This window comes from Lissotriton helveticus, chromosome 5_1 (assembly GCF_964261635.1).
Source record: "Lissotriton helveticus chromosome 5_1, aLisHel1.1, whole genome shotgun sequence".
NCBI classification, from domain to species: domain Eukaryota; kingdom Metazoa; phylum Chordata; class Amphibia; order Caudata; family Salamandridae; genus Lissotriton; species Lissotriton helveticus.
The window spans coordinates 740,071,991-740,086,701 of record NC_136065.1 but is presented as its reverse complement, the minus strand read 5'-3'; the positions used below and the strand labels follow the sequence as shown (position 1 = coordinate 740,086,701).

General features: G+C 49.4%; 1 protein-coding gene across 3 annotated transcripts in view; it reads left to right on the top strand.

Moving 5' to 3' along the window:
• The window catches only part of LOC144754887 (hexokinase-1), a 1,510,469-nt gene that overhangs the window by 724,858 nt on the left and 770,900 nt on the right, over positions 1-14,711 (top strand). For all 3 annotated transcript variants that reach the window (XM_078643208.1, XM_078643209.1, XM_078643210.1), the window contains one exon: positions 13,929-14,084. In XM_078643208.1, coding sequence (XP_078499334.1) covers positions 13,929-14,084 — 156 coding nt within the window. The remainder of the gene's footprint in view (positions 1-13,928; positions 14,085-14,711) is intronic.

Below are 14,711 nucleotides of genomic sequence, written 5' to 3'. Positions count from 1 at the left end.
TGGTGAGTGTGCTCGTGGGGAGAGCGAGGTGCTTGTGCCATATGAGAGACCAAGTGAGCGGATGATGGGTGATTGTGGATGGGGGGGGGGAGTACACGGGCGGGGGGGGTTCCTTCCAGGCGAGGGTGGGAGGGAGTAGGTGTTGGGTGAGTTAACTGCAGTTATGGGGATCCATTGGTGGGGTGGGTTGTCGGTCTCATGTTGGAGGCGGAAGCCGCGCCGCACCCCGACAGGTACTTCATCGTTTTTTGAGGTATGGGGTGGGGGTGGGGGGGAGTTCTGAGGAGTTGGTGGGTGTTGACTTGGGGGGGGGGGGGGGGGGGGGCTGCACGTCTCTGATGCGATCGCGATGGTGGCTGGAAGCACACACACGTGGCGAGTGTCATGGATACTGGCTGCGAAGGGTCCTTGATGTCGAGCCTGGATAGAGGGGCCGTTGGGCCTGGGGCCACACTTCGGGTCCTTAGTTGGAACGTGAGAGGGGTGCTGAACAAGATCAAGCGGGGAGCGATCCTGAAACAGGCTAAAAGAGTGGGGGCGGATGTTGTTATGCTGCAGGAAACGCATCTTCTGGGGACTAAGACACTATGCCTCCAGCGCTTTGGCTACAGTCAGGTTTTTCATGCCGGTTTTGCCAGGGGATCCAGAGGCGTGGCCATCCTGGTGCACCACAGGGTCCCATATGTACACTCCACTCACTGGTGGGACCCACAGGGTTGATACATTTTTATTCAGGATACGCTTGGGGACGAGGAGGTAGTGTTTGGCTGTGTATGCCCCGCCCCCCTTGCAGTGGTCCCTGGTTGAAAAGATCTTGACAGTGTGGGCGGCTATCTCAAATGTGTTGGCTGTCATTGGGGGTGACTGGAATGATGTGATGGATCAGGCGCGCGACAGGTACAGGCCTGGGGGGGGGATAGTCGCATCCGGACATACCAAATTGCGTGACATGACCAGGAATCTGGGATGGGTGGACACATAGAGATATATACGTGGCACACAGCGAGAATACACCTTCCTCTCTGCAGTTCATCACTCATTCTCTAGGCTCGACTATATCTTCGTCCCCCTGACGGCTCAGGGCAGGGTGGAGGCCGCGGATATTTTGCCGCGGGGGATGTCGGACCATTCTCCGGTGGCGGTTACTATTAGATTAGACCGGAGGAAACCGCAGTTTCGTTGGCGCCTATCAGTTTGGCATCTACAGCTGGGGGATTACCAGGCCCACATGCGGAAAGCCATAGCGCAATATTTGGCTGAGAATACTGGAACTGTGGCGAATAAGGCGACGCTCTGGGAAGCCATGAAGCCCACATTGAGAGGCATAGATATAGCGTGCTGTGTGAAGGCCAAGAGGCGGCGTAGGGAGACTCTTGATCAAGCGGAGGCGGCCATACGGGATTTAGAGCGGCGTAGTGGTTCAGGAGGGGAGGACCGGGCGCTGGAGCAACTGCTGCTAGCGCAACAGTCCTACGCTTCATTGCTACTCGATGAGGCGCGGCAGATGTGTCTGGCAACCCGCAGCAGGGTGTACCAGTGGGGGGACAAATCTGGGACGATGTTGCATAGGTTGTGTCAGGGCCAGTTCCAAACCCAGACCCCTCCGAGAATCCTGGATGGGTCTGGCGCCCTGATAACCGATCTCATGTCACTTTCTGAAGGCTTCGCGACTTATTATGCCGACCTGTACTCCCCGCATGAATGCATTGGTGAGGATTTGATCGACAAGTTTATAGCGGATCTACCTCCGCGGGCGCTCTCAGATGAAGCCCGCGATAGCCTGGATAGACCATTGACTGAGGACGAGCTAGGAACCGCTCTTGGGGAACTAAATACAGGGAAGGCCCCCGGCCCCAACGGCTTCCCCAGCGAATTCTTTAAGAAATGTCATCTTCAGCTAGGAACCCAGTACAGAGCAGTGGTAGAGGAGGCACGGGAACTGGGTTACATGCCCCAAGACTGGAGACACGCTGAGGTGGTGGTCTTTCACAAACCTGGTCGGCCCCCCGAGCAATACGCATCGTATAGCCCGATCTCCTTATTAAATGTGGAGGCCAAAGTCTTGGCTAAGGCGCTGGCCAATAGATTATTGCCATACATTTCCGATCTCATACATCCGGACCAAGCCGGCTTTATGCCCAAACGTGCGACGCCGCACAATATTAGGCGGGCCAATGTCGCGGTCGCGGCGATTCAGTCATCCGGGGTGCAGGCGGCGCTATTTTTGGCGGACATGGACAGGGCGTTTTTGGGGCCGGTATTCCTGTCATATGTGAAACTGCTCTATACCGACCTTACAGCCTCTGTTCGGGTGGCGGGGGTGGTGTCATCGACCTTCCTCATCCGGAGGGGCACCAGGCAGGGTTGCCCCCTCTCGCCCTACTTATTCGCCTTCGCCATGGAACCCCTGGCCGCCTGGGTCCGAATTGACGCGCAGATGAGGGGCTTTGAGTGGACTGGTGACCTGTCTGACCGGATCGCACTCTATGCGGACGACGTTCTGTTTTTCCTCACAGAACTCAATAGGTCCGGGCCTCGCCTCATGCGCATCCTACAGATCTTTGGTGAGACATCGGGCTTATACATGATTCCACGTAAATCCACTCTCTGGGTGTTGGGAAGGGGTCCGCCGATCGGAGGCTGGGCTGGGGAGCTCCAGAAGGCCACAGGAGGAATTAAATATCATGGGGTGTTCCTTACCGAGATCCCAGCTGTTGCTTGGGAGCGCAATGTGGTGCCGGTTTGGGAACGGACTCAGGCAGACATTAAGGTGTGGTCCCGTATGCCGTTGACCATCTATGGCAGATCGGCCATATTTAAGATGGTAGCCCTGCCCAGGCTGTTATATCAATTGCAGAACCATCAATACCCGATCCAACCCTCATGGTTTAAGCGAGTGAACACGGTCCTGGGACAGTTCCTCTGGGAGGGCGGCTCCATCAGGGTGGTGCTGCGCACGTGCTTTCGGTCCACATACGGAGGGGGGCTGGCGACCTCAGACGTTCTCTCCTATTACCAGGCGTCCCATCTCCTCGTCCTGAATGATTGGTGGTATGGGGACAGGGGAGACCCAGCCTATGCACTGGAGAGACTACTAATGGAGCCACACACGCTACACACGCTGCTATATGCGCCAAAGGTACGCAGGGACTTGCGACGGCGACGCAGGTTGTTTTCGACGTCTGGCGGCGAGCGCTGAGACGGATGGGATGGTGGCGAACCTTGACCGAGGAGACTCCCCTGTGGCGCAACGGCCGCCTCCCAGGTCTGGCTACCCTGGCGGGATTTGCGGGATGGGACGCCATCGGCATCTCTAGGTTGGGGGATGTTATGGCTGGGACGACGCTTAAATCGTTCCAGGAGCTGAGAGTGGAGTATGACATGCCCCGTACGCAGTTTTTCCGCTACCTACAATTTCGCCATGCCCTGGCTCCGGATCTGGAGGGTCTGATGTCCCTCCCTGAGTTTAGCCCTCTGGAGGCCCGAATCTTTATGGGGGAGTTGGATACTAAAATAAATTCTCGCATTTATCAATCTCTGATCATACATTGCTCCTCTGACTTATGCTCCCTTAAGGAGAAAGGGGAGGAAGATGTTGGGCCGCTGGAGGAGGAGGATTGGAACGAGGCGCTGGCGAGTCCTAGAGGCGCGGCCATCTCGATCCACCTCCGGCTGATTCAATTTAAATACTTTCACAGAGTGTACTATACACGGCAGAGGTTGTGGAGGGCAGGACTCATTGCATCCCCAGAGTGTACTAGGTGTGGGAGCGAGGAGGGTACTTTCATCCATACAGTGTGGAGTTGTGGGCGCCTGGATAGGTTCTGGCGTGGTGTCTGGAATGGTTTGGATGAGGTGCTGGGCTGGGTGCTCCCGCGTACGCCGCGCTTGGGTCTTCTGCATGTGCTGGAGGGAGTGAGGGGCAACCTGTACAAGAGACATTTGTTACTTTTGGGACTAACAATAGCCAAGCGCGACATAGCTAGGGCCTGGAAGGACCCGCAGCCCCCGTCCCTTCTCGCTTGGAAGAGAGGCCTGGACTTCTGTATGGGCATGGAGAGGCCCATATTTCTGGCCCGCGGCTGCCCCAGCAAACACTACAAGATATGGAAGAGGTGGGCTGAATACAGGGGTCTTTGGCTAGAGCCCCCGATAGAGCACAATCCGGATCCAGAGGTATGAGTGAGCTCGATGATTGGATGGGTGTACGCGAGTGGCTTGATCAATCTAATGCCGTGCGGGGGGAGGGATCTGGGTGGGGTGGGAGGGGGGCTAGTTGGGGGGGGATTCGGGGGGTCGGTGGGGGGACTTGTTCACTGTGATTGTTCCCATTGTTTTGACTACGAAAGTAATGACGGATTGCGTAATTGTACAAATATATTGATACCTGGCAGATACCTCTGGGATACAGAGATCTGTGGCTACATATGTGATCTCAATAAACAAGACAAGAGTGTTTCAAGGTAGTAACGAACCACCGTTTTGGAGCAAATAAACGACTTCACTTAAGGCGTTAAGGAAAGCCCTCACTCACCACCTAGTGATGACATGCTTCATCATCGGGCCCCACAAAAGAGACCTAGCGTCTCTTTTGTGTGCTTCAACGCCAGATCTACTGCGTAGCGGGTTGGTGGGTTAAGGCAGTGTTGTGCAAAGAAAATTAAGTGAGTGGTGAGAGGTTAAAAGGAGTCAGTAGTGTATCAAAATTGACTTTATTATGATGATCACTAAGGAATTAGAGATAAAAATTATGTGTAGGAAATTCGGCCACAATTAATTAAGTGGTAGTTTCCTAAAATCAGACTGATGATGAAGCATGTCATCACTAGGTGGTGAGTGAGGGCTTTCCTTAACGCCTTAAGTGAAGTCGTTTATTTGCTCCAAAACGGTGGTTCGTTACTACCTTGGAACACTCTTGTTTATTGATTCATACTGGGGTGTAAGTGTGTCCCACTACTCTCCCTGCCTCTCCTTGTTTTGACATACATATGTGATCTGTCAATAAAATCTGTTATGAAAAAAAAAAAAATCCAATTATTTGCGAAAAACCCAGCTTATTAACATGCAAACCCATGATGCATGCAGACCCTGTTACCCCAACAGGAATCACCGAATTATGTGAAGAGATTTTTAAAGAACGGTTCAGAGGTGTGCTTCATGGTGTTACCAGCTAATAAAGAAAAAGTTCCACAAGCCTAAGTTATAAGTAAAATAAAAAAACGTAATGCAGATGCCTGAGAGAAAGAGCTAAAAAAAAGTGAACAAAATCCTTAATGCACCTTATATAATGAGGAATGCTTCTTCCTTCTAAATATCAAATCCCAACTAGTTGGGACCAATTAAATTGCTCAAAATATGTTATCTTTGGCGTGTAACTCCCTTGCCCTGACTAGAGTGGTGGTTTCCGTCTGGCTTTGGCGCAAGCCTTAGCCAACCAGATATCCCATTTCTAACAGTAGCCTACCAGGTAATGCTTTCACAAACTCTTGGCTGACTAACAAATCTCAACCCAAGTGCTGCCCCTGTTGTTCTTGCTCACATGAATCAATAGGCCATGTTCTCTTTGCTTGTACAGCCTATGTGAAAGCTAGTAGCAAATGGCTAGCACCAGTGTGTAAACAACTTGGGACTCGAAATTCCAAAGTGGCCTTGCGCATATTGAAATCAGATGCTAGACCTTTATTCGCTTGCGCAACTGCAACATTTTTAGGCCACTTTTGGGCGATTAGAAGGCGGGCGTTGCTAATCCCCTTACCCAGCCCAAAATGTGACGACCCGCTTACACAAGATCAATTGCCATAGATGTCATTATCTTTTATTTTGTAAATAGCTGTCCTTGTACTAACATTCAATGCCTTTTTATCTTTGTCATTGTTGGTTTTTTTTTTGTTGTAACTTTTTATTACATAAAACAGAAGAAAAAACACATCAACAAACAGTCAAGGCAATATAGCAATAGTACATCCATTAGGCTTGTGCTCAAGGAGGACGGGAGACACATGACAACAGGAGAGAAAATTCTTCGAATACAGATAAGGGGGAAGGGGGCAAAGGCAAAATTGCATATAAACAGCACAATGTACCACAGCTCAGAAGGAATGCAGGTCAGGGCGATTGAGAAGGACTAGGAATTTCTGCGAGTGGGGGCGTACAGATATCTCCCCGGTATGAGTTCCACTGGCTCCAAATCTTTCCCCATTTCCTGGGTCTGCATCTTGCTATATACACTGTCTTCTCTCTGAACATGCACCAGTCCACACTCTCTTTCCAAGCAGTCACTGTAGGCGGCCTCGGGGACCTCAACAATTGTGCAATATCTCGTTTGGCAACCATATTGGCAAGAGTCACCCACCGAAGCTGCGACACGTCATAATCATTCGGCCCCATACATTCAACAAACATTGCCGGGCTTCTGGGATCATCACAACACCCGTTACTTCACTCATCACATCGTGTATACGATTCCAAAAACGCACCACCTCAGGGCATTCCCATATTATATGGAGATAGGTGCCAAGGAGACCACAACCACGCCTACACAAGCCATCCGTAGAATAGCCCATATGGATCAGACGGGGGCCGGTGACATAGATTCTGTGGAGGATCTTGAGTTGGACCAGAAGGAGAGGGGCCGGAATCGCAACCTTCCTGGGAGAGGAGATCGCGGATTGCCAGTCCTCATCATCTAGTTCAATACCATCAGCAATCCAGGCTTCACGAAGGCGATCCAGCAAACTTAATCGGTCATTAATCATCTTTTTATAAAACAATGAGATAGTACTATCCGGCACATGACCATCTAATATACGATCTTCGAGGGGGGAGGATTCCGGAATAGCACTACCCACAGGAAACACTGAATTCAAGGCATGGCGTACTTGAACATAACGAAAAATTTCCCTGTCACTCAGTTTAAATTCCGCTTGTAAGTCCGAAAAGGTCTTCACCCCTCCTTTAACCCAGAGATCACGCACTTTACTAATACCGATCGTGTCCCATTTATCAAATCCCTTTGTCTTCCATAGACAACCCAATTTTGCGGAGGCATAAAGCGGAGTTGCGCCGGTTAGTCTATCGCTCCAGCCCATAGCCGCAGTCGCGCTGTGCCATACCCGCACGGCTATAGCGGTAGGTCCTGAAAGTTGTGAACGGGAGGATCCCGAGTAAAGCGCCCTGTAGTAGTCACCACCCGGGAGCAGCAACCTATCCATTTCAAAAGCCGGATTCAGTGCCGGACCATACATCCCATGGTTGATGGCAGCAAGTTGGGAAGCCCAATAATACCTACGAATATCCGGGAGTGCTATGCCGCCATCATTCCAGGGAAGTGTTAATTTTGGAAGAGCGATGCACGAACGTCCGTCCCATATCAATTGCCTCTGCAACGATTCTACCTCCCGAAAATATTTCGACGGGATCACATCAAAACTATTCTGAAGTGCATATAGAAATCGTGGTAAGGACATCATATTAAAAAGGGCTGCACGCCCCAAGGGAGACAACGGTAATCTACGCCAGCGCACTACATCCGAGCGCAACCTTTGGAGTGGGGGGAGTAAATTACGTTCGTAGCGAACCTCCGGATCCAGCGAGATAAATACACCCAAGTATTTAAAACCAGACTGCGACAACTGGATGGGACAGCCCCGCGGTAAACGAGGGATACCACCCGCGAGCACGAAGATATAGGATTTTGACCAGTAGATAACCAGGCCCGAGTTCTTCCCGAAGGAGGTAAGCACGTCGAACAATACTTTAAGCGATTTTTGGGGAGATGTGAGGTACAATAAAATATCATCTGCATATAAGGAGATACGATCTTCAAATTCCGGAGACCAACGTATGCCCTTCATTGAAGGTTCCCACCGTAGCCAAGCGGCAAGTGGCTCCAACGCAAGTGCAAAGAGAAGCGGGGATAACGGACAACCCTGCCGCGTGCCCCTCCCGAGAGCAAAAGGCATGGAGACACGACCATTAACCACCACCTGCGTCAGTGGCGTTTTATACAGGAGTATGACCCAACCAATAAAACCAGCTCCAAATCCAAACTTGGCAAGCGCGGCCCAGAGATACGACCATTCAATTGTGTCAAAGGCCATCGTGGCGTCCAAGGACGCCAAGATGGCCGGTTCACGCAACGTCGGGCCCTCGCGAGAACACTAAGCAAACGTCGCAAATTTAATGCCGTGTTACGATGAGGGATAAAACCCGACTGATCCGGATGGATCAGGTCGCTGATCACCGTAATCAGACGATTAGCGAGTAGCTTGGCGAGAATCTTAGGTTCCGCATTTAAGAGCGAAATGGGTCTATAAGACGAGCAGCGATCCCGTGGCTTGCCCTCCTTGTGGATCACCACAATGGTCGCAAGACGCTGATCCCTAGGGAGGGAGCCATTTTCTCGCGCAGCCAAAAACATATCTCGGAGATAGGGAGCCAGGGTATCAGGGCGTAATTTATACAATTCTATAGGAAGGCCATTGGGACCCAAAGCCTTGCCGGAACGAATGGAGCGCAGCGTGAGAGCCACCTCATCCACCGAGGGTGCGGCATCCAAAACAATCTCGATCTGATTCTGACAAACACGGCAGTGCTATATCTTTAAGCAACAACTGAGAATCCTCCTCGGGCCTGTCAGACACCGAGGTATACACCTCTCGGAAATAATCAGCAAAGCATTCAACAATTTCAACAGGGTCCGTTACACGCACACCATCCAATTTCTCAATCACAGGAACCACACGACTCGCTCTCTCCCTTCTGTCCAGCCAGGCAATCAATTTTCCTGCTTTATCGCCCACATCATATAACCGTCCCTGCTGTTCCCTACTCATCATCTCGGCCGCATCAGTAACCAAAGTCTTATATTCCCATTGTTTAAGGTGGAGAATATGCAATGCTTCTCGAGTAACATCTCGCTCCAATGCAGTCTCTAATTCTGTAATTTCTGTCTTGAGATGAACAATTGCCTCGTTCTTACATTTCTTGGCACACCCAATCAAAGACTATGCCTGTCCCCTGATAACAGTCTTGAAGGCTCCCCACAGTGAAACAGGTGAGGACACAGAACCCACGTTTTCAGCAAAATACAGATCAAATGATTTAATCAATTCAGTGCGAGTTTTGGGATTAAGAAGGTACCAGGGGTTAATAGGGGCCATCCTCCCTTCAGCGCCTGTATTAAGATTAAAATGAAACCAGATTGGGGAATGGTCTGATATACCCCGAGCCAGGTGTCTAATCTCTCCAATCAAAGGGGACAGGGCAGCCGGAATCAGGATATAATCCAATCTAGAAAGACTACCATGTGCTCCCGAGTGGAAGGTAAACTGAGTTTGCTCTGGATGCATTAGCCTCCAACAATCTACAAGCCCCAATGTTTTCAAAAAGTCACCCAACCAGGATTGCGCAGCAGGAAGGTCTCTGGGCGGATAGCGATCCGCTCTGCCAGAAACGACGGAGTTAAAATCACCACCCAATATCAAAACACCCTCCGGGAGACCCAAAACCATCCGCCCCATGTCAGCAAATGTCGTGGACTGTAGGCCAGGGGGAACATGCACCGACACCAACGAAACTGTTTTTCCCTCCCACCGCCCAACAAGTGCAACATATCGACCCCTGGCGTCAAGGACCACATCATCAACCTCGAAGGGGAGGGAAGTCCTAAGCAATATACCCACCCCTCTAGAACTAGATGTAAATCCAGAATGGGCAACAAGACGATAACCCCGTCTATTTAGAGCATAGCAAGTATTCCCAATCAAGTGCGTCTCTTGTAGCAGAACAACGTCGGGCGAGAGGCGCCGCAAAAGCTGCATAACCACCCCTCTCTTTATCCGATCACCCAACCCATTCACATTCCAGCACAGTACCCTCAACCCCCTACCCCCATCCAGATCCACAATGAACTCCCATCTCAAAACGAGCACCACACCAATGTCAGAAATAGTGAAAATTCTTTGCCTTGAAAAAGAAAAAACAAACAACCCCAACACATTTCCCTCCCTCCCCCCAATGATCCCAACGCAACTCCCCCCCACCCTGCACCCCTGCACAGACTCAGAAGCCACCCCAATTTGCAGTGTGCCTGTTGCCCTAACAATTACAAACAAGCAACTAATCTACACAAAGGAAACCCAGAGGAGGAAAGGGTCCCGTCATCCCCGCTACCTCCCAGGATATGAAGGGAATGATCAAAGAAGTCAGTGAGCCTCAGCTGTTCACGGTGAATAGTATTCCGGACACAGATGCCATAGTCATTCTTGGTCCATTAGGCCCCCCTCAGCGCCACCAGTATGGTCCTGGCCGGCACGGCGAGCCGATAAAGTGTCCAACCAATCACTCGCTTCCTCAGGCCGGACAAAGAAGAAAGTTCGATTGTCGTGTTTAACACGCAGTCGGGCCGGGAACAACATCGCATATTTCAACTCCATGTCTCTAAGCCGTCGTTTCACCCCTTGAAATCCCATTAGTTGCTTCTGGACCGATGGGGAAAAGTCCGGATAAAAGTTAACAGCAGCGTTCTCGAACTGCGTAGGACCGCTTGTCCGTGCCGCCTGCAAGATGGCGTCGCGATCTCTGAAGTTGAAGATCCGTGCGATAATCGGACGGGGGGGAAACCGGGCTTCGCCTGTCCCCCCGGCACCCTTTGTGCACGTTCAATGGCAAATAATTTGCTCAGGCCCTTGGGTGCAAGATGATTGAGGATAAGGTCCTCCACTCGAAGATCAGTGGATAGTGAACTCGAGTCTTCCAGGACCCCAATAATACGCACGTTGTTGTGCCGTGCACGGCCCTCAAAATCCTCCAAGCGACGAGCAAAGAAGTCATTGACAGTTCTAAGGTTGCGCACTTCTGTTTGCAAGTCGGACACATCCGTTGTGAGGCTGGATGTCTTGAGGTCAAGTGACTTCACCCTCTCGTTCGTCTTGGCCAAATCAGTTCGAATGAGGTTGACATCAATGGCCACCGTGTCCAGCTTCAGAGCCAGGGCTTCATATTGTTGGCCAATAGAGGACTTGATACCAGCAATGGCGCCCATCACGTCCTGTAGCGTTAAGTCCGCCGATACAGCAGGATCGTCGACAGCCTCCTCCCGGGTCTTAGGTGTGCCACCGGGGGATCCCTTAGAAAGTGTGTAGCGGTCCATGACATTCGTCTAGGTTGAGCCTCCTCGGAAGGTGGTCTTGACTTTCCGTTTTTCACCCTCGGGCTTGCCCGTCATGGCGAGCCGGGTGCCCCGGAGGGAGGCTTGGGATCTGGTCCAAATGGCTCCTTAGAAGTCACCCACAAGAATACCAGAGGCAGAGTTGAGTCAATTTGAGTCCACAGCGAGACTGTCGCTAGCACCAAGCCCGATGTACTAGCATAGGAGCCAGCCCGATCAGCCGTCTCCCCGCAGAGGGAAGACAGTGCGCAGGAGAAACGAAACGGAAAGTGAAGTGAGGCTGTGAACTGATCTCCGCCAGCCGTTGTTGTTGAATTACGACCTGGGTAAAGCCACAACTCAAGGCCCAGGCGATTCCATGGAGAAGGCCACAAACCTCAGGATGGCGTAACTCTGGGACCCTGCGTCCGATTTCGACCCAGAAACCTGCTAGTACATCAGCCGGGCTGTGTCTTCAATGACCTTCCATCAAATCAGGATATTATCCAGGATAAATGCGGGAGGCGGCGAGGGTCCTCGGGAGCCCTGTGCTCACGCGGCCATCACGGATGCGCGCGAAGCTCCTCCTTGTCATTGCTGTTTGATTATGAATAATGGTGATTTTAATATGTTTTTATTCATTGTGTTGTGTTATGCTTGGATTGTAAACTCTGAGTCTGTCTCACACAACATTACTTGAATGAATTTGCACTTCAGTCATGGATTTTTATTGTTGTTACAAATTGCTGGAGGCATTATAATCCTGAATTATTTGACAATTGTTTTACTTACACCCTTTCGAATGCTGTTATTTCTATGTAATTTCCAGCCATTTCTATTTGTAACTTGTTTTAATATTCACTTGAATGTTGTTTCCCAAGCCAGAATATACTAAACACGACTTGTATGGCTGTGTCTTATGTTTTTTTTTAACCGAAATAAAGAGAGTTTGATTGATTGATTGACTAAGACATGCGATTATCCATAGAACACGATCTAGGGGTTGGTTACCGTCTGTGGTGGCGTTCTCATGTTGCCTACCTTATTGCTTGTTGCAGGTCTCAAGCACAGCCTCTCAATCTTTAGGCCAGTAAAATTCATACTACATACATGCTGGAGGCCAGGTCCTCTCAGGCAGCCATAGCTACTCCCTCCTGTCGGCGACATGTGGTAGTTTGGTATCCTTTCCCCTATAGCCTTTCTCACTGTACTGCTACTTATACAGCCAACAGGAGTCAGCCATATGGTAACAGTCCCCCTCCCATGGTCTCATGCCTAAGGCCTGGCTCTGTTCGTGCATGCACTTAGATCCAAAATATGCATGTAAGAGAGACCCTTACATCCTCCACTTCTTTGAACTGGCCTGGTCCCTTGGACCTCACTTGCACATCAAACAGCACAACACAACCTGTCCCATTAGTTTCACAAACGTCAGCCACATTGGTATCCCTGACTCAACTAATAGCTACAAAAATCATCTTACTACCCTAGGAGTGCCTACTCTTTCCTGAGCGCCAATCACCTACAACTAGTAAAAGAATGTAGGGCATTTCAGCTTTCTAGCGAGTTCCATGTGCCTAGAAACCTATGGCCTGATTCATCAAGGGCTTGCATTGCCCTTGTGTCACACACGGTAATGCAAGTTCAGCACAAGCTCTTAAATGAGATTTACTATGCGACACAGAGCACCTTGTGTGGCTCTGTGTGGCATAGGAATCTGGAGTAAAGCAAAGCAGTGCAAGTTTCTGTCTTATGGTACTTTGCACAGGGAAGGCGTTCCATGGGTGGAGACTGGGTATTCCCATGCTTCCTCCCATGTATTTTGGTGAATTCCCATATTTACTAACACTAATAAACCTGGGAATGCGTTAAAAGGTACACCTTCGTGCACAAAAATAATGCGGAGTGTAACGCAGGCACCCTTCCACCATAACACAATAGTTCCTGCATTTGCGCTTAGCAGCACAGGAAAAGAACAGTAACAGTAAGGCTGTATCTTTGTAGATATGGCGCATTCCTGCTCTCTCCCTGTCACGCAGCGTTGCACAGCAAGTGACTTTTTTCCTATGGTCTAACTATACTGCACTGTATATATCTGTGAAAGACGATTTATTTACTCTTCTGACAAACCGCTTCACAGAGTCTTGACCATGCAACTAAAGCCAAACTACTCTCAGCCCACCGATGACTGTATTATACATGCAACCTCAACCTATGTTCACTCCTCGAGAAAATTAAAGCGGTCCAAATGACATCTCCTATACACCTTCAAGGGTAACTAATTTGTCAATCAGGGAATACATCCCTACCTAGCATTGCATTTCCTCAAGCGCGTTGGCAATTTCAAACACTATTCATATCCATTAGACTGAGGTATACAACCTTCAGCGCAAGGTGCGGCATGTTCCATACAGCCAGAAATCTCAATGGGGGGGGCACAAGTGGGTCATCCACTGTGGGTTGAGCTCCACAGCAACACTGACCCTCATTCAAATAACCCAAAACATACACTATAGTAACTGTAATCTCTCACGTAGGAACACCACTCCTTCAACCCACTGATAGCTGAGGGTATTATATCACAGACTGGATTAATGCAGAGAAAAGATGCAGCATCAATTTTGGGAAGAAAAGGATAAATAGATACGTTAAATGTGTTCTTGTATGTATCATTAAGTGGTAATTGTCAGGTATTCTCTCCAATGTGTTACATTCTCATTATTCACTCCTAATAATGCAGGATTAAAACAGTTATACTTTTTTCTATCATATATTTCAGGTTCGAGAAGATGGTCAGTGGGATGTACATGGGTGAGCTCGTCAGGCTTATTCTAGTAAAGATGGCCAAAGAAGGGCTGCTTTTTGAAGGACGAATCACTCCGGAGCTGTTAACCAAAGGAAAATTTGACACTAAACATGTGTCTGCAATAGAAAAGTAGGCATCCATGTTTTTTTTGTTTTTTAATCACTGCTCTCTCGTTATTTATCTATATCAGCTTTTCTGATTGCCTAACATGGTTGTCTTTTTAACCTTTTCGTAACTGTTCCATGTCTTCCGATGGGAGTGACAATACTATTTTATTTTTAGAGTGCCGGTGTAGTATATAAAGTTCATCAGGGGCGATAAGTGTGACACTTTGCTAATAGGTCATAAAATTAACAAGTTACGGTTATATGCTCTCAAACAAGACTTCATTTTCAGGAAGATCATTACTAAAAGATGTCCTTAACATTTATTCTGAATTCAGTTTGCCTATGGGAGGCAACTCTCTTCCGAAAAACCTTTTTACCCCATATCTTTCTTCTCAGTTTTCTGATTTACCCCCCCCCCATCTCTTTTCAGTTAACCAAGGACTTACTGCTGAAAATAAAGTCTGGATCCTCTTCCGATCCCTGTTTGCCCCAAACTTTGCTGTTGGCACTGGACCATATTGCTGATTCTCTGCAGTATGTGTTCAGTTCTACACTACAATCATGAATCTTCCCTAACTCTTGTAAGGAAGCAATCATTCCGCTGCTACTGAAGAAACCGATTGCAGACCCTGATGAACTGAAACATTTC